The following is an 18,978-nucleotide window of genomic DNA, read 5'->3' as shown; positions in this document are numbered from 1 at the left end:
ATAAGGGATGGAAAAAAATATTACCAAAAGATTTAGCTGCGACTCGTTTCGATCGAGTGACCTCCGGGTTATGAGCCCGGCGCGCTTCCGCTGCGCCACGCAGCTTCTTCACTGGATGACTGTTGTAAACAGGGGTTGGAGGTTGGGTATATGTGGGACTTGCTCAACGAAAGCATCCACCCCTCTTTTTCGATAGTTGGGAGCGTAAGATGGATAAACCCTTGAGGTGTAAATGTTCCTCATTGAACATCCAATGCGGCATACATTGGAGATTATGTCCTGCCGTCTATGTGTAAGTGCTGGGATATTGAGATGCTTGATAGTGCTCTAAGCTGTACAGTTGAGAACCTCTTCCTCAGAAATCTTGACCTCCAATGCTCGCTATGTAGACGTTCTTGCCCTGGAGGAGTGTTCTGTTGTCAAGAGTTGGGTTGTAGAGAAGCTTGATGGGGTCTTCAACATTGAAATCTCTTCCTTTATTGATCTCCTATTCTTATCATACATCCGGAAATATTTCTTGCCGTAGATGCATTTTTATTGGTAAGAACTGGGTTATCGAGTCGCTTAATGGCACCTTGAACAGAATCGGCAAGTATTGGGCTATGTACGTATTCCTTTGTTTACTGGCTTGTTTGCCCGCCCCTGAGTACGCAAATCTTGCGGTGAATAATAATAGCCTTGAATTTGGGCTCGGGTTGATATATGAAAGAACCCATGGCGTGAGTCCCTGGGCTCGAAGTCTTACTGCGGTGTTGTTAACGCATGTCTGCTTTCATGTCCTTCACCCTACGCATCACTGACCTTAGCTGAAAGACCATCTTAAGATACCTGCAACCTCTCACTGTGAGATCAACTGTATCAGTGCAGCGGTCCAGGTAGCCGTATGGTCACAGTTCTACTTGACGGATCATGTTTTCATGCCCTTTGCTCCCACATGGAAAGAGCGACTGACTGGTTTCCAACCCGGGAAGGAACAAACATGCCCACAAGCCCTAGAGCAGTTGCGCAATACTGTTGGCTTGAGCAACAATTTCGCACTGATGCCTGATTATTCCTGGAGAACCTTCTTTTTTTTCTTCTCTCGAAAACTGGCTCTCACATTCTCAAAATCACAAACGGTTTGCAAGAGTCGAGCCGAGTCACTCCTGCAACCTCACCACCCACCCTCATTAATTCTCCCTCAAACAAACTTACACGACCTCCTCCCAAAATTCGAACCAACCTATTTATTTCTATTTTGGTCGTATCTGATGATCATCCGGATCGGTCAGAAAAAGCATACTAGACAACCACCCACCGTTCAACATCACAACTCACGCCTCCCCACATTTGCACTCTGCGGCTTTCATCCACTTAGTCCAACCTTGCAACCAAGCCGATCATCCAAGTCCCACTCCCATCTAAGGACGGGACAGGTGTCCTCTCGCTCTCCACAGGCTCGACTTCGTATGCCGAGCTCGCCAGAGAAGACCGTGATTCCCATGGATTGTGGCAGGTCACCCAGACCGTCTACAGTAAGGCTTGTATGGCTATGGATTATCTCAACACATTCATCAAAGAGTTTGAACAAGAAACACTCCTGTCCAAGCCGGATGATTTCCAGGGAGCCAGCACTGACCGTCTGACCAAACCCGCCACCTACTATCACCACTCCGCCACCAACATTTCCAAGTCGATCGTCGCCAGGGCCAATGATGTTATATTTGGTAACTACAAAACTACAATGACTATGGCTCCTACTGTTTCTGCAAGTTTCGGGAGTACGCGGAGCTGCTGGGCACCGCCGCTAGTTCCGCCCACAGGATTACGCGTGCCACCCAAGGGGCTTGTGATGCTTGTTCGAGGCTTCAAACAGACGGAAGCAAAGTATCCTCGAGAAATGCCGAGCATGTTTGTACCAGAGGGATGAAACTCATAGATGATGCAGATTCTATCATTGGTGCTACCAATCGACTCGCTTAAGAGTTCACCGAAAACAACAACAACAACAAGATGGTCCTCATCATCGGAGGTGGGGTCAGTGGATTGATGACCGCCTGGATTCTTCTGGATAGGGGTTATCGTGTCTCGGTTGCTGCTAAAGAATGGTACGGGGAGGATGCAAACAAGGATGGTTCTATGTGTTCTCAGACTGCTGGAGCTCTGTGGGAGTACCCCCCAAGTGGTCGTCGCTTGTCAGAGAACCGGGCTCCTGCGGTTGCGTTCCCCGAACCCGCGCAGGCTCGGTTGTGGGCGATGCACAGCTTTCTGTTCTATGAGCACTTAGCCAAGAAAAGTCAGCTGGAAGAGTTCGAAGCCAGAATGATCGCACTGTATCAATCTTCCCATCACAGTCATAAGGATAACAGGCAGGGGGCTGACAGCCAAACTCAGGGAAATGCGCGCCTGGACACCGGGTATGGAGGCTTCCGCGGGAAGTCTAAGGCTGGTTATCGAAGCCTTCCACTTGAAGACTGGAATACATTCGAGTTTCGAAAATGGGAGGACGCCCTGAGTGCAACAAACTATCTTGGCTCAGTTGGGCTGAAATGGGGCTACAGACATGAGGCGTTGGCTATAGACGCTCATACCGCTATGGAATTCTTGATGAAGACCGTCAGGTTCAAGGAAGCAATCTCCGCGACCCGTGAGATCAAGGGAGATTCTTCATCTACAGGAAGACAAAATCATGCGTGAGTTCCGAGCTGACATCATCGTCAATGCTAGTGGTCTCGGAGCACGAACACCCGCCGGCGACAAGTAGGTAGGTTGGATAACAAGGAAGTGGATTATATATGGATGTGGCCCAGGTAGGTTTGAACTACCCAAGCCATCTACCCACATTAAATTCTCCACAACCCTGGACCTCCGAAAGCCCCCCGATATCAACACACACTTTATATTCCACCCACAGAGACCAAAAATGAAGCTTTTCTTTTACTTTTTTTTTGCTCCAGGTACCCATCAATGGCCAAATATACCGAGGAGGATGTTAAAAATGCCCAGAAAGACATTGCCGCTGGTATAAGCCAGCGAAAAGCGTCCAACAAGCACGGGATTCCACGTTCCACCCTGAAGCACCGCATTGATGGTACCCTACCAAGGAACCTTGCCCATGAAAACCAACAGCGACTTTCTCACGGCCAAGAAGACCTCATTGTTCAATGGATCCTTCGTCAGGAAAGCCTTGGCTACGCTCCCACCCATGCCAATGTGAAGGCTTTAGCGGCCAGTTTACTGGCTGAAGAAGGCGATCCCAACCCCCTTGGCAAGCACTGGGTATCCCACTTTATTGGCCGTTATCCCGATATTAAAACAAAGGTTGGAAAGAAAATTGACTACGCCAGAGTCAACGAAGCCACCCCGGAGAATATCAACAAGTTCTTTGACCTGTATTCCACCGTTGACTGGATCAAGCCTAGGCACAGGTACAACCACGATAAGGTGGGTATAATGGAAGGCCAGGGAGAAATCGGCTTGGTTATTGGGTCTTCGAAGCGGGACAAGAAGTCTGTATACGTTAAACAGAACGGAAGAAGGACCTGGACCACCATACTTGAGTGTATCTCACAAGACGGGAGAGTCCTCCCCCCCGGGGTCATCTTCAAAGGCAAAGACCTTCAAAAGCAATGGTTTAAGGACCAATTGAACAAGGACTGGTTTGTGGCTGTATCAGAGAATGGCTGGATTAGCAATGACCTTACCGTTGGTTGGCTTAAAGAGGTCTTTATACCAAGGACTGAACCTGAGGATCCATCAGAACCCCGTCTTCTTATTTGTGATGGCCATGGCTCACATACCACTGACGACTTCATGATCCGGTGCTACAGGAGCAACATTTACCTTCTTTTCCTGCCCCCCCACTGCTCTCACGTCCTTCAACCCCTTGATATTGGCTGCTTTTCCAGTATAAAGAAGGCGTATAAGAGGCTTGTGGCTGTGAACGACGCCCTCACCAACTGTACGCCTAACGGCAAAGTCGACTTGGTCCGGCTGTATGACCTTGCCCGCAAGCAGGGCTTTAGGAAAGAAAATATTGCCGGCGGCTGGCGTGGGACAGGATTATGGCCCATACATAGGCGCAAACCGCTCTCTTCAAGCCAGGTGGTAGTCCCTATGGTGCCGTTGGATCTCTCTTCAAAAACACCTACTTTCCATACCGTGGAGGACTCCCAGGTGGCCAAGGAGGTCAGGGACCTACTCAAGAACCATACGCCGGCCGGAAAACGGCTTGCGGCAAGGACTCTCACCAGTACTATACTCACACTGAGATCTGAGGCATCCATCCACAAAGCTGATGCGGCAAGGCACCAACAGAACGCCCAGAAGGCCCAGGAAGCAAGAAAAAGGCGCAAGTTGAATAGAGAAGACTCGAATTCCAAGTTTGTGAGGCTCTTTGAACCGGAAGACGCCTGCGTTGAAGGGAGGGTGGTGGAGGAAGAAGGGGTAGCCAAGGAGGATGTGGAGCAGCCAGAGCCAGCCCAGCCTGTGCGGCGCAGCGCACGTCATCGGGTTCAAACCAGGCGCAAGCGAGAAGCAGATGCAATGTCTGACTCTGACAGCGATTGAGCTACATTTTTGGTATAACTCCCATAGAAATTGACCCAATATTTAGTCTTGTTGTGGCCATTGTGAGCATTCAGGGGTAATCTCAACAAGGTTGTGTGTGGCTGGTGTGGTGGTGGTGGACCAGATCCACATGTAGTCCATTTCCTGGTCATCCAACCTATTCCTTACTCGGGGATCTGTTGTTTCCTCAAGACAGCGGAACCGCCATCATAGAATCCATCTCTCGGCGGTGAAAACTGGTGTTTCAGCCTCATACTTGACTCCCCGGAGGTAGAAGTGGAGGAGGAGAGCCACAAAGTTTGTCCCGACGCCCGTTCTACCACCTCGATGCAGGCGTCGAAGCCGACACCCGCACAGGTAGCCGAGTCGTTCACAACTATGTCCATGAGGATTCGGCTTGGACTCTCACCGGGGGCTGCGCCTGGACTTGTGTGAAGATTGTCGAGAAGATGTTGTTGCATAGGTGGAAGGCGGGGGATGAGGCGAATGATGAGGTTCTGGGAAGCGGGATAAGCAACGGCAGGGTTTGAGGTGATGGACTCGAGGGATGGCGAATGCCGGATGATAGACTTTGTTTGATAGGGTACTGTTGACCTTTGTATAATACTTGGTTTTGTTTTCAAGTAAGGGGAATACTAAAGGGAAAGGAATGTAGGAAATTGTAGTTCTCTATTGTATATTGTTGCACCACTTGGTATGTGATTGTCGTGCTTCCCTTGGTATTAAGCAGACCGTTGGACGGCATATCGGCTTACTATCCTCGGAACAAGGTTGGTAGATGGTATGTGGAACTTGTAGAGACACCTCCAAAGTCATTATCTGCCAGAGGTCGGTAGGACACCGAGTACCTTTCCAAGGCGTGTTCTGGTACTAACATCACTCGGGGGCCTCTGTGGATAAGGTGTCCTAGCTCCAGGGCAAGGAGAATGGGTAGGTGGTTATTTACTCAGGTATGTGCAACAAGAAAGGGGTTGGATTCCTAAATGGAACGTAGCGCAAAGGGAAAGGGGACATTATCTGGAGTAGATGAACTATATGTACTATTTACAAAACACCGGGAAAAGTTTTTATCTACCTAACGCTATATACCTATCTACTGTTGTCGTGCTATGCTAAGTTGTTTCCTATCTAAAGACTCGAGGAAAGAAAAGTACCATCTACCATTTTTTGACCCTTCCAATCAGGTCCACCACCCATGACAAATGCTTTTGCCTTGTCTATGTTCCTCCTCTTTTGATTACCTTGCCTTCAATGTTTTGTCCACCTCCTCTGCCCATCCTTTCATGAGGCCTATTTCCACACAAGCCCAACTCCCTTTGTAGTGTCCTCCCTCCTCTCCTATTCCACCTTCAAAAGTCCACACCCTCTCGGTAATGACACTCCCAACCCTCTTCGCTACTTTCACAAATGCTTCCACTCTTTCATCGTTCCCTCACCTGCTCTCCACTTGGTAGAAATAGACAAACCCCGACTCTGCCTCCGCTGAACACAACTCAACTCCCTCACTGTGTAACCAACTCATCATCTCCCCACTCCAGCTCACAAAAAAAAACCAAATCACAAAAGTCACACACCATTTACCTAAGAAAGACACGCAACAAATCCATCAAGATATCAACAATCTCAAAGAAACCTACCTACTACCAAAACCATCAATCACTCCACATTACCCACCATCAAAAAAAAAGAGCGCAAGGGTATGATAACTTTCTCTTTCTTTTTTCCTTTTGAAAAGTCCGCAAATCTGGAAAAAAAAATAAGAAAGAAAGAAAGAAAGAAAGAAAGAAAGAAAAGAGTAAAAACCGGACTATCTACTTGTGTAATGATGTTTCTTCCGCTAAGGGAATGGGGGGCATGATTTTCATTCGTGAAACGTGCCATGTGTTGTTGGGTTGATGATTTGGGAAACAAGAATGGGGGTACCTATGAGCTGCTGCCAGGGACACATTGTGTTTCTATTAAATCCCCACTCATCTCTCTCTCGTCATGAAAGAATACACGATCAGAGCAGTAGCAACAGCAGTAGCAATGATGGTGAGAATCTACCCTTCGCGAACCCCGATGACATTCACCGTCCGTTGGTGAATCCAAGCCCACGATGCAGCCAGCGCTCAGACTCTGCCACGGCAATAACCTTGATCCTAGAGACCATATATCGTCTTGAGTGCTTGCTGGTCTTGTGGCGGGAGCTTGTTGAGGAAGTCGACGAATCCCGGAATCAATTGCTGGTAGATCTTGAGGACCTGTCGTGTTTATTAGCATCTAACACAACAACCAATGCAACGAAGAAAACTTACACTCAAGAAAGCCTCATGCAACTCCTGCTTGATGGGGTTGCGTAGCTTCAAGTCCTGGTACCTCGCAATCGACGAAAAGAAGGCCAGCAGCACATTCTCAATCGACTGCGGGTTCTGAGCGACGACGTTGCAGAATCCCCTAAAAGCAGTCGCCTTCTCCTCCGATGTGTCGACCTCGTCCATGACGGTGAGGAACTCGTGCGCAAACTTGGGAAGATGAGGCGCGATGATGGCGGCATGGAAGAGACCCAGTCTGCCCAACGCGATTGCGGCGTTCTCGACCACGCCGCCAGGCACACCAGGATTGGAGATGATCTCGACGAACCTCCGCAGCAGCTCTGGTACGAACGGCGCCATCTCCTCCTTGAACTGCATCGCCACCTCGCCGGCGCTCCAGCAGGCGTTGTTAACAACGCTAAAGCTGCTGTCAATCTCCTCGTCCAAGATGTCGTCCAGGTCGAGCTTCTTGACCAGAATGGTGAAGATCTTGTGGATGAACGGCCTCAGCTGCTCGGGGACATACTTTGAGCAGTCACCAACCAGGGCGTAGGCCGACTGCTGCACCTCGTCGGAAGGATCCTCCATGCAGAAGCTCAAGAGCTCAAAGAAGGCCGGTTGGCTTCTTGTAACAAGCTCTGCCGCCTTGGCGTTGTCCAGGGCCTGGATGATAGCGCTCAAAAGATCAAGACTGGTGACCAAAAAGTCCTTGTCAGGCTGATCAAAGTTGGCATTTGTTTTGGCGTGCATGGATTGCTCGAGGTTTTGGTGAATGATGTTGACACATCTGTTGAAGATCGGCTCGGCATAAGGAGTAAAGGCATCCCCGAGTGCCATGGCGATGTAGGATAGGCACTCTAGCAAGGGGAACATTTCCCGCGACTGATCTGGTACTCTTTGCCATCTGTCGATGATAGTGGGCATGAGCTGGCCAGCAAGCTCGGGGCGAGCCAGAACCGGCCCAATATGCTCGGCCAGCGTCTGGACGCAGTCGTAGAGAACCCATCTGTTCTTGTCCTTGTATTTGCTGAAGCATAGAACAAACTGCTGGATGATCGGCCCGCAGTACGGTTCCAACTGTTTGCCGGCCTTTTCCTCAAGGGTGGCCATGGCCGAGGCACCCGCTTCTTGCACCTTCTTGTTCTTGTCCAACATCCTGCGAAGGATGCCCTCCATGAGGGGCTCAAAGTAACTTTGTTTCTGGGCCCCGTCTGTAAGGCTCGCAGCCCATGATGAATACCGGCTCAGGGTCCAGCATGTGATGATACGGACCACCGGCTCCGGGTCCTCAAGGAGGCTGATGAGGTAGGGGACAAGCTCCGGCAGATGGGGCACAACAACACCCATGCAGCCATCGGCAACGGCGCCGAGGGCAAGCACGGCAGCTTCGCGGCGTGGCCAGTCCTCGTGCTTCAGGTTTGTTTGCAGATAGGGGAGAATCGAGTGGAAGACTTTGCCGCCGAAATCGCCAGCAAAAACGTCGAGCGCTGCCGCAGAGCACTTGCGGAGCGTCCACTTCTCATCAGGGTTCTCATCGCCGTCGTCGTCCTCATCTTCGTCGTCGATCTCGCCCTCCTCCAGACCCTCCTCGGCCATCTTCTCGTAGCCGTTGTCCTCCTGGCTTTCACCCTCCTCAGCACCAGCAGCGCCGCGCTTCAAGTTCTTCTTGGCAAACTTTGGCTTGATATCTTCTTCTCGATCCTCCTCGTCTTCGTCGTCGGACGCGCCTCCCAAGAGAGCAATATCCTCGGGACTGTACACCATGCATTCCAGAAGCACGGGGATGATCTTGCCGAGGTAGGGATCAAGGGCCTGCCAGAGATTGTCGTGCTCGCCCACAGCCAACCAGAACTCAGCCGCCTCAGTGGCGAGCTCCTCGTCGTCGCTCTTTTGCTGGGTAAGGATGTAGTCGACCAAACCTCCGATATGAGGCAGCAGCTTGTCGGGCCGGGTCTCAACCAGCCGGACAAAGGCGCGGCACACCTCTCGCCTCACATCGGGGTACTTGTCTTCGGAGAGATAAAACAAATGCTGGAGAAGGGTATCGATAACGTTGAGCATGGCCTGGCTTTTCCTTGGGGTGAACTCGTTGATGGCCTTGAGGGCCAGAGCGCGGACTTTTGGCAGGGGGCTCTTGGTAGCCTCGATGAATTTGGGGAGAAGGATGTTGAGCGGCCGCTGGCCGTTTTGCTCCCGTTCCAAAACCTTGGTGTTGTCTTCGCAGATCTTGGCCATGGCGGCCATGGCACCTTCTTGGGCCTCGTTCGAGAACTGGTTTCCTTCGTTGCCAATCATCTTGAGCAGAACCTCGAGGAGCTCAGGCCAGCTGTAAAGTCCTCCACAACGGACGATTTCGGTCGCAAGGTTGCCAGCAAAGCTGCGGATCTGAGAGTTGGTGTCCTGGATACCGAGAGGAATGGCCAGTTTGATCAACTGGAGACTGCTTTCGGGAATTCCCTTGAGGTTGCTCTTGATGTTGTTCTTGAGCATGATGGCGGCAGCAGATCGGACCACATGCCATTCGGTGGGCTGCTGCACCGGTGTGCCCGGCGCTGGAGTGGCACTCGAAAAGATGAATGCCAGGTAATTGTTGATATCGGGACTCGCTTTCGCTTGCGTGAGCATCTACGCCAACAATCTCCAGTCAGTTGGGCGCGCCAGCAACATTTTTTTTTTTCCACAGCGACCATCGCAACTCACAATTTCGGCCTGCTTCTGGGCGGTCTTGTTGAAGCCGCTCAGCGAGTCCCGGAGACATGTCGCGAGTGTCCCGAGGGACTCCTGGTTTGGTTGCCAGCTCATGGCGGGCGGCGACTCTGTCCTGCTGAGTGTTTTTCTGGGGGGCAATGGTGGTGGTGGTGTTTATGATGAGGATGGAGGTAAGATCGCTGGTGTTGCGCCTGGGCTGCGGGGTATGGGTTGCTGTGGTCAGTGGTGACGATGCGCTGGTTGGAAAAAGCGACGACCGTGTGTATCGCGAGGGCGGGGGTTGAATTGGGGGGGTTGAAAGTACGGTGGAGGAATAGTAGTAGAGAGAAGAAGAGAGAGCAGAGGTGTAGAGTAAGTAGTGTGTGTTGTTATTGTGGTTATTCTTTTTTGATGCCGGGCTAGTGGGGTGTGAAGCTCGTTATTGTTAGCCTCCGCATTGCTCTTCGCAAAGTTTCCATGTGCGGATAAGACACTGAGGAAGTGGCACTAGAGCTATCTAAAGAAAGAATCGAAACGAGGCGTATGCCGCCTCCCGCCTCTACCAGGCCTGTGGGATCTTCAAGCTCGATCTGATATGGAGTTTTGACTGACATACCTCGGGTTGAGGTGTGGGCTATTATTGTTGGTCAGCAGCACACTGTATGCCGCCCGGGTGTCGGGTGAGTGTTCTCTTCCCAAGTTTCCTTGTTTCAAAATGCGATGCTGCTGCTTCGAGTTGGTGGCTCGCCCGTTTGCATACGGGCGGTAGGTTTGCGCCGCCGGTGCCCTGCTGCTCCTGCCCCTCTGGCCTTTTGCCCCTTCTCTGCCACTTTTTGAGTGCCCGTGCCCCACCAGAGAGGGCAACGCTCCACGCCAAGCCACCTTCCGTGCTGCAGCGTGCCTGCTTTTCTCGACTTTGTTTATTATCCTGTTCTTCACAAGTGCTCTGCGACCGTTCTAGTTGAAGATGTATATTTATTTTCGACGGATAAGGGAATTGTTTACTTAATCTTGGAATATAGTACTGCGTGAATCTCGAAATCAGAGGGTTTGTCTCACCAACGTTCACATATCAAGCTCTCAAACCTAGACATCTACACATAGACAGAGACACCGGAAATATTTCAAGCTATGAGAGCTGTTATGATTTCACTTGTTTTGTTTTTCCCCTCAAAAGGTATAATGCCCTTGTTTCAAGAGGTGTTCATACCCCAGATTTCACTGCCGCTCCCGGAGCTACCACATCTCTGGTAGCTACCACCCTTCCGTGCCGTCGTAGTATCAGCCAGCGTCAAGACCAGACCAAATGACCTTCCATCTGTGTTCGTGGGACATATGTCCGAATGGTTTATGAGAGAGTTGTATGAAATGACAAGATCAGCTGCCACTGTTCCAAGCCCATTCCCACTAGCCTCTCACTCCCCATAGCCTCTCACTCCCCATAGCCTCTCACTCCCCATAGCCTCTCACCCCTGATAGCCTCTCACTCCTAATATCCTCTCACCCCCAAAGATCATCCCATCAAGAAGAAACACTCAACCCCTCCACCCCCTCCCGAACCCCATTCTGCCCACCCTCCTCCTCCTCCCACCTCTTCAAAACCCCCATAATCCCCACCACAACAGCCTTAAACCCCTCCATCTCCTCCTCCACCACCCCTCCCAACCCCGTGCTCGCAAAGCTGATCGAATTCCCCACATACACCGGCCTCTCATTCCCCATCTTCCTCACCAGCAGCCTCGCCATCCTCGTCGTGAACTCTAGCGTTGGTTCCACCGTGCAGAGTGCTGTTGAGAGGGGTTGTGAGGGGTTGTATCGCTGTCTCCAAGTTAGTAAGTGTATGTTGTAGAGTAACGGAAAAGAAAAAAAATACATCAGGCAAAGCATAAACAAACGACCCCAACGGTGTAGCCTGGCCCGCCTCCTCAGACGTAGCCGTCGTCAAAAACACCACCAGGGCTTTGGACTTGAGTGACAGTCTGACATAGATTCTGTTGTCGAGGGAGTGTGGGAGGGGCAGGGAGAAGGAGGCTGTTTTGCTGGTTGCTGCTGACTCCATTGTCACTGTCACCGGTTCTATTCAGGTAAACCCGTTTTCGACTGAGAAATGAAGATATGGGTTTCCTGAGAGGGACAGATTTCGAAGAGGTCCGTATCAAAGCTGAATTGTAGATTGTGTTGCTGAAGAAGGAAGGTTACCGGTAGACTAAGTGTAGGCAACGAGTGACAAACACCACATGGCCCGTGCGCTCTCACACATTGACATCATCTCCAACATTACACCTTCCATCTCTATCATCAACTGCGTTTGTTTTTTAAGACATTCTCACTACTTATTACATCATTGATATATCCCCGCTAGGCACGCTGATCACCCTAACGCCTCGCTAGCATCCACTTTTCCCATCTCCTTACACCGTCTTGGAATCAGTGTCTTGAGATATGTCAAAGAGCACCTACCACGCAAACGCCAGTCCAATCTCTCTCTAAAAAGCCCTCTCTAGGTTTCTCCAGGAGCCCTCTAAGAACCCTCCCACCCCTTCATCGGCTTCTGCCTCGCCTGCCTCGTATTCCACCCCAACTTGGCACTGATGCTGTTGATCCAATCCCCCGACCGCCTCCCATGCGGTCTATGAGGCTGCACGCATGCAAAGGGGAACCTGCTCGCACTAATCGTCACGTAATCCCCCGGCCTCAGCTCCACCCTCTCCCGCCCATCAAAGCTCGCCCAGGAGCTCGTCCGGGCATCAAACGGCACCCCTATCCTGAGCACAATCGTATCTGGCAGGATAATCGGCCTAAAAGACAGTGTATGAGCACAAATGGGCGTGACCAACATGACGGGATTCTCAGGGTGGCAAAGCGACCCCCCTGCCGCGAGGTTATACGCTGTCGAACCCGTAGGTGTGGAAACACACACCCCGTCCGCAGAGACAGAGGTGAAGTGCTCGTCGTCGCCAAATATTTCAATGTTGGACATTGCTTTTCTCCCGTTAGCATACACAACATGTCCTGAGCCGCAAAGAGAAGATACATACTAGGATTCGGCCCCCGATCCACCACCAGCTCGTTCAGCACCTCCCACGTCCCATCCGGCCTATGCGTCCTCTCATCATCCTTCTCCTCCCCAACCAGCTCCTCCACCAAATCCCTCTCCCCATCCTCCTCCCCATCCTCCCCCTCGGTTATCTGCCTCCGCGGAATACTCCTCATCACCGTCCCCTCAAACCTCAACCTCAAACTAACCGTCACCCCCTCATCAAACGCGCCCCTTAATATCTCCTCATGATCCTCAAAGTCAAACTTTGTCAGGAACCCCAGACTGCCCAACGCAAAAGACAGCACCGGCGGAACAATCCTCTGAAACAACCAACTAGCATACAACACCGTCCCATCCCCCCCCAGCGTAACCACAAAATCAAACATATTCGCCCTCCGTCTGCACATGTCCTCATTCCAAAACATCAACCGCCCCCTCACCTCCCCATCCTCTTTTCTGTCCCCAACAATCTCCCTCAGCAAACCCTCCTTGTCAAACCTCCTATTCTGTTCCAACGCAGAATCCACAAAAACGACATACCTCTCCCCCCTGTGCTCCTCATCAAGCAGCCACTTCACCAGCTCCCTCGTCTTATCCACCAGATCCTTGTCATAAATCTTTGTCAAGAGAAAAACATTCTTGACTTTGAACTTCAGGCGGACAGACCCCAGTCTCCTAGACAGCTGCCTCACCCCCCAGGCCATATCTGACAATTGCTTTTTCGTCAGCAGCCTCGAGTTGAGGAACTCGTGATTGTCTTCAGGATTAGGGGAGGAGAGGGACAGTGATAAAGAGGAAGTAGTCCTCGGCATAGCCAACATCTCCCTCTGCCATATCGTCTGGTCTGGCTGCCCTTCGTCAGTGGCGGGCTCGTCGTCTTCGGTGGCGGATAAGAGTTGGCACTTTGCCTCGGGGGAGGGTTGTGGTTGTGGGCGTCCCTTAGGCGGTTTATTAACTGGAATTGTGGTTTTGGAGTTGATCACTTCATTCAGCCCAGACGAAGAGGAGACATCCTCCACCTCTACATGCCCGTCCGCTGCTGGCTGTGGTGCCGTGTCGTCAAGGTTGAGTTTGTGGGATTCGAGAAATTGATGAACTAGGCATTCCGGCTTTGATTGTTGTCGGCGGGGGCGTCTATGGTTAGGATTAGACTGTTGCTGTTGGTGGATGCGCTGGATAACACCCGGGGAGATGTGAGAGCGGGAGGAGGTGACGAGGGAGGATTTTCGACGGTAGGGGTTTGATGGGTCGAAGGAGACCTGTTTCTCACAAATATAACAATCAGCTTGTTGTTGTTGTTGTTGTTGTTGTTGTTGTCAACTTGAGAACGGGGGGGAAGAAACAAACCTCAACAGCATCCCCATCATCACTCGAGCTCTCATGTTGCCGCGTATCATCAAACGAAACCTGTTTGGGTATTATCAGGTCCCGTTCCGCCATCTTTTCTCAGCCAGTCAATTGTGTGTAATGTTGACGATATCCTCAACCCTTTTCGCGCAAAAAATAAGAAACTCGTTATTATGTTTTATCGGGCAGTCAGTTAGTCAGCGCATCACCTACTACATCCTCGATCTGAAATCTGATGGTGACGACAAGACACCCTCCCCCAAACAGCAATGTACCTTGCGGGTTGCTCCCCGCCTTGCGTCATGGTGGGGTAGATGCCTACCTACCCCATACTTGACCACCTTTGTCCAAGCCACCGACCGGTCTGGACCACTTTGCCATTGTCTCATTGGCACCAAGACTCCAAATTCACTCGAGAACAAGAAAAAAAGCCAAAGCTAAAAGCAAACATTTACGCCTACATGGTGATAGTGTGTGGTTCGGTGAGGAAGCAACCCCTCACTTGTGGAGTGAAGATGATGGTTTGGGTATAATTGAGGACAGAACTGAAACCATGGAACAAATGAAAGTATATATTGATATCGACTTTTGTCTTTTGCATCCGTCTAACAATGCAATTGATTTCTGAAGGAAAAGCAGCGTGTTATTTTGACACAAAAAAATGAAACATCTCGTGCTCACTGGGGCTTGCGCCTTGGATACGATTCTTACGTGAGTGCATGTTTACTTACCTTACTCATGAACTTGCTTTGTGTGGGCTTACAAGTGGTGAATGAATGATGAACGGGTGCGGTTGTGAGCTCTCGACATCTTTCCAGAAGAAGATATCTTCTTTGAGGAGTCCTGGGATGAGATGCAAAGACTTGTTTCTCATCTTCAACACTCCATGATGATGTCTCTGAATGACACCCGCTAACACCCCTCCCCCCCAGCGTCCCAGCCTACCCACCCGAAGACGCCAAACAACGAGCCTCCTCCCTCCAAGTTCGCCGAGGAGGCAACTGCCCCAACACCCTCGAGGTCCTCCACCATCTATTCTCCCCATCAGACCAAGCCAACATCAAAACCCACCTGATATCCACCCTCCCAGCCCAAAACTCGCCCGCTATCACCAAGATACACTCCTCCTTCGGCCCCGGCTCCACCAAGATCGACTTCTCACCATGCATCCACCGCGAGGGGCACACCGAGTCCGTAAGCAGCTACATCATCCGCAGCCTCGAGACCGGCAGCAGAACCGTCGTCAACTACAACGACCTTCCCGAGATGACACCTGACGAGTTCGAGCGTATCTTGGATACGCTACTAATGTCCAACTCCAAGGAGGAGGAGGACAGCTGGTGGTTTCACTTCGAGGTAGATACATACCTCCAAAAAGAAAAAAAGGGACACCAGCCATGGAAGGTCGTTGACTGTTTCTCTCTGTCAGGGCCGAATCCCGTCCACAACCCTCCAATGCATCCACTACATCCGCACCCACCTCCCACCCAACACCACCACAATCAGCGTCGAATGCGAAAAGCCCAACCGGGAAGGCCTAACCTCCCTCGCAGCCGAGGCAGACGTGGTCTTTTACTCGTCAAGTTGGGCCGAAGTACGTCTGCCTCTGCCTGCCTTCTCCCCACCCCTTAAACTGACACTGTATAACAAATATTAGAGCCGGGGATATCACAACCCGGAAGCCTGTCTAAGAGGAGAAGCACCCTCAACAAGAGCGTATGTCCCCCCTCTCTATGAGAACGCGGTGGTAAGCCTAACACACTAACCCTGCTCCCAACCACCTATAAGTTCCCTCATGCTATGCACTTGGGGGGCAAGCGGTGCAGGTATGCTCACACGGAGGAAGCTCGGCGGCGGCAGCGGTGCCAAAGAACTGCAGGAGGAGGATGAATACGTCCACCACTCTCCTGCAACTCCAAAAGACGGGAAACCTATAAAAGTAGTTGAGTAAGTCTCCTCTCTCTCACTTTCCCTTCGAATTCCCTTGCTGCAATTCAAACACCTCTTGCATCTCCGGGGAAAAGAAACACGAGTGTAGTAATTGCCGCCGAGAACAAGAAAGAGCCAACCCACCACTCCCCCTGTTGGTGTATGTAAAATATTGGTACGCGTAAGAGAGGCAATCATCATGGGTACAGACAGACAGAAAAAAAAGAGAGGGAAGCACTGCGGCGTGCATATTATTGCACTTTATCGCGTTGCGTTCCTGCCGAGAAAAAGAGTACATAAACTCTTATTCGGTCCGGATATGGGATCAACACAACACAACACAATAACAAAACAAAAAGGTTGTGGTTCTTTTGGCTAACAGCTGGGGTGCTTTTTGCTGTGCCCCCCGTCGATATTCAGCACCATCGGGGCGGGTGATACATTCATCGCTGGGGTGCTGTACGCCTCCTTGTCGTCGTCGTCGTTACACATGGTGGATGCTTCCTCCCCGTCGTCCCAAAAGGCAAAGCTCGCATTTGCTGTGGAACTGGCCACCAAAAAGGTTCAAGACGAGGGCTTTGCTCATCTAGCAGCTCAGCAACAACAGCCTTAGCGCACACGCTGGTTTTCCCCCCGCCTGCGGCGTCTCCTCGTCTCCCAATTTGGGGTGGCTGACCACTGCGTATGGAGTGAGTGGATGATGGATGAGTGGAGGAGGAGGCGGAGGAGGAGGATGAGAAGTGGATGGGTGTGGTGTGTGGATGACGTGGATGTATACGCCCAGTCATATGCGGCAGCTGGGGAATATCAAACAAACGTCGTGTTGCTTCTCCCTTCTTTTCCCCCAAGGTTGACGAGTCTAAAAAAAAAAGAGAGAGAGAGAGAGACAAAAATCCCTACTGCCTGGTCCGCGGCCTGATGTGAGCTGTAAGGTGTGAGCGGTTAGATAGGTAGGTGGTTAGCCATGATCGAACAAGAAAAGGACATGGCAACCCCCTCGTGACCACCACCACCTATTGGACGGGAAGCACTCCCCGCGGCGGGGTTGAAACGACGAAAAGAGCATCCGTATAAGTAATGCATGTTGAAAAGGCTTGGCCACAAGCGCCGAGGTGATGAGATAATGGCCGGAAGTAACCCGTCCAGATGAGCCGTCCGTCCTTCCTACCATGGCGTTGTGGTGGTGGTGCGGTTCGGGTCCAAAAAAGGAGCGGTGAATACGTACCTGGCGGAAAGCCAAAAAGGGGGGGCTGCTGGCCTGCGTTGCCTGCTAAAGAGTGCTAGCGGACGGGGGCGATAGTCGTGCACCTCACCACTTCACAGGCGGTCCGGATGGGCTGATGGCTCACACTCACATTCCAACAAGCCCTGCTGCAATCACACAGCCAGCGCGGTCTCGGAGACAGTAACAGCTGCATGCCAATGACATGGCCATCCACACCCCCACACCTCCTTTCCCGTCTCCAGAATTGTGAGCAAGATAGGTACCACACACACAACACGCGCACGCACACACTCACACCAAAGAGGGCAAATGAATGCGACAAGAGACTCCCGCTGGCCCTCCAATCCGCCGACCGCCAACCACTTGCCTCTCGTGTTGCCCCAAGCGGGTGCGAGCTTTAGCCTGTTGAGGTGAAAACAACGTGAATCGACTGTTGCCCAGATCAGCCACGGCCAGATTAATGAGATACACCATTTCACAGCGGGAGCACATTTCGAAATGATACAAGAACAGCCCCTCGTTGCCCTCTAATTCCGTGTGCCGTAGGAGCTTGTATGCACGCACTCCAGCAGAGCAGGACAGGAGTAATGAGCCAGCCAGCCAGCGCAGTGCAGTGTGCGAGCAAAGTGGGAGAAGTCCCCCCTGGACGATCTTGCCAGCGAACGAAAGCAAGAAGTGAGCGGTTCATCAAAAGCCATCCAAACCGGCAAAGCGTTTCCGTCTGCGGCGGCGAAGAGAAGAGGGTGGATGAGTGGATGACAAGGCGATCAAATGGAGAAATATCGGCTGCAGGCTTGTGAGGGACGCTTTTATCGGATCGCCCTTTTTCGATTTTCGAACCTCGGTGAATGGAGAGACGTTTGCTGCATCCCCGACTAGACCAACACGACGCATGGACAAGCTCGCAGGCTTTTGGTCAAGTCAAGCCCAACACGCGCCTCCGCCGCCGTCCTGCGCGTTTTTGCCGTGGTACGCTTTGTGCGTGCGCATTCTTGTGACTGATGGCTGACGTCCACTCGTCTGGATGTCTTGGGAGACGACCGTGCAGGATCAACAAGCGGCGGCAGGTTTGAATGAGCTGTCCCTTGTTTCGAAGCCGATGAGATGCTGGACGGGGGGTAAAAGTCCTCTTGCAACCTAGGGCTTGTTGCAGCCGTGGGAGGTGGAAGTGACAAAAACACAGCCATGGAGCCCCCCTCCCCCAAGGCTCGGTTTAGTTGGATAGTCCAGCCTGTACCATCCCTGTCGGCCAACAATTCGTACTTGTTGGATCCATTGTTAGGAAGGCCTGGGTTGGAACGGTACATGCATACCTAGAGATGCGTCATGCGGGAAGAGCCAGGGCCATGTATGCATGTATCAGTGATACCGCAAACTATGTAGGGCGTGGAAGAAGTTAATAACGGGTGTACGACGACGACGCAGTACTCCGTGCTCTCTGACACCACCCTCCGTTGGAGCTGGAGGCTGCTCCGAACAGTTGCTCATCAGTCATAACATGGGGCCGGGGATGCATTATGCGAGCCCAAGACGATGTTGCGCGGCGGCAAAAACAGATTTGCGAGCGGCATTGCATGCACAGTCGGTGGCACCAGAAGGCCTTCTGTAGCAATTAATACCTGGCAGAGCTTCTCCTGTCTCGTCTTAGCCGGAGTTGTATCGGTGGCCACAAGCGGGTTGGCTCATGTATCGAGGGTGCGAGGTTCAAACAGAAATGTCTAGAGCTGTACTCGTTTGGCCCTTTTTCGACTGTGTTCCATCGATCCCCCGATGGGCATGCCGAAGCCTGGGTTTGGTTTCCTATCTGGTACTGCGTAAGCTCCCCGAGTCACGGTGAGCCATCCATGGTCTGGCAACGATGGCTTCCACGGCTCCACGGCCATCGGCCTTGATTGGTTTTGCCGCAT

The 18,978-nt window shown here is 51.7% G+C and overlaps 5 protein-coding genes and 1 non-coding gene across 6 annotated transcripts; 2 read left to right on the top strand and 4 right to left on the bottom strand.

Annotated features, from left to right (window-relative positions):
• Positions 1-33: 33 nt before the first annotated feature.
• Positions 34-105, bottom strand: QC761_0035000. Its single transcript has one exon. It is a non-coding gene; the product is annotated as a tRNA-Met (tRNA).
• Positions 106-1,992: 1,887 nt separating this feature from the next.
• On the top strand, positions 1,993-2,676 carry QC761_203620 (uncharacterized protein; the record flags this gene model as incomplete). Its single annotated transcript, XM_062876093.1, has 1 exon — positions 1,993-2,676. One exon carries the CDS (start codon positions 1,993-1,995, stop codon positions 2,674-2,676), a length of 684 nt encoding a protein of 227 aa, XP_062734654.1.
• A 2,889-nt stretch (positions 2,677-5,565) lies between these two features.
• QC761_203610 (uncharacterized protein) lies at positions 5,566-9,644 on the bottom strand (the record flags this gene model as incomplete). Its single annotated transcript, XM_062876092.1, has 3 exons — positions 5,566-6,791; positions 6,846-9,467; positions 9,543-9,644. The coding sequence occupies 3 exons, from the start codon at positions 9,642-9,644 to the stop codon at positions 6,690-6,692; spliced, it is 2,826 nt and encodes a 941-aa protein (XP_062734653.1). The 3' UTR covers positions 5,566-6,689.
• Positions 9,645-11,051: 1,407 nt separating this feature from the next.
• On the bottom strand, positions 11,052-11,589 carry QC761_203600 (uncharacterized protein; the record flags this gene model as incomplete). The annotated part of the gene is made up of 2 exons (XM_062876091.1): positions 11,052-11,348; positions 11,404-11,589. The coding sequence occupies 2 exons, from the start codon at positions 11,587-11,589 to the stop codon at positions 11,052-11,054; spliced, it is 483 nt and encodes a 160-aa protein (XP_062734652.1).
• A 462-nt stretch (positions 11,590-12,051) lies between these two features.
• Positions 12,052-14,274, bottom strand: QC761_203590 (uncharacterized protein; the record flags this gene model as incomplete). Its single annotated transcript, XM_062876090.1, has 3 exons — positions 13,918-14,274; positions 12,569-13,835; positions 12,052-12,512 (listed from the first exon to the last, which is right to left on the bottom strand). Exons 1-3 carry the CDS (start codon positions 14,008-14,010, stop codon positions 12,052-12,054), a joined length of 1,821 nt encoding a protein of 606 aa, XP_062734651.1. The 5' UTR covers positions 14,011-14,274.
• A 1-nt stretch (position 14,275) lies between these two features.
• On the top strand, positions 14,276-16,914 carry QC761_203570 (uncharacterized protein). The gene is made up of 6 exons (XM_062876089.1): positions 14,276-14,628; positions 14,850-15,273; positions 15,347-15,511; positions 15,575-15,633; positions 15,706-15,864; positions 16,267-16,914. Exons 1-6 carry the CDS (start codon positions 14,579-14,581, stop codon positions 16,457-16,459), a joined length of 1,050 nt encoding a protein of 349 aa, XP_062734650.1. The 5' UTR covers positions 14,276-14,578; the 3' UTR covers positions 16,460-16,914.
• The last annotated feature ends 2,064 nt before the right edge of the window (positions 16,915-18,978 follow it).

Source organism: Podospora bellae-mahoneyi, chromosome 2 (genome assembly GCF_035222275.1).
Source record: "Podospora bellae-mahoneyi strain CBS 112042 chromosome 2, whole genome shotgun sequence".
In the NCBI taxonomy this organism is placed as follows: domain Eukaryota; kingdom Fungi; phylum Ascomycota; class Sordariomycetes; order Sordariales; family Podosporaceae; genus Podospora; species Podospora bellae-mahoneyi.
Note: the sequence above shows the minus strand (reverse complement) of the source record. Positions and strands in the feature narration are given on the sequence as shown.

What these genes read in the sequence shown, in the direction of transcription:
- QC761_203570 (XM_062876089.1), top strand. Translation starts at nt 14,579, where the DNA reads ATGAAACATCTCGTGCTCACTGGGGCTTGCGCCTTGGATACGATTCTT. An exon ending in ACTCGTCAAGTTGGGCCGAA is followed by an intron (nt 15,512 to 15,574) that starts GTACGTCTGCCT and finishes AACAAATATTAG; the next exon opens with AGCCGGGGATATCACAACCC. An exon ending in GAAGCACCCTCAACAAGAGC is followed by an intron (nt 15,634 to 15,705) that starts GTATGTCCCCCC and finishes ACCACCTATAAG; the next exon opens with TTCCCTCATGCTATGCACTT.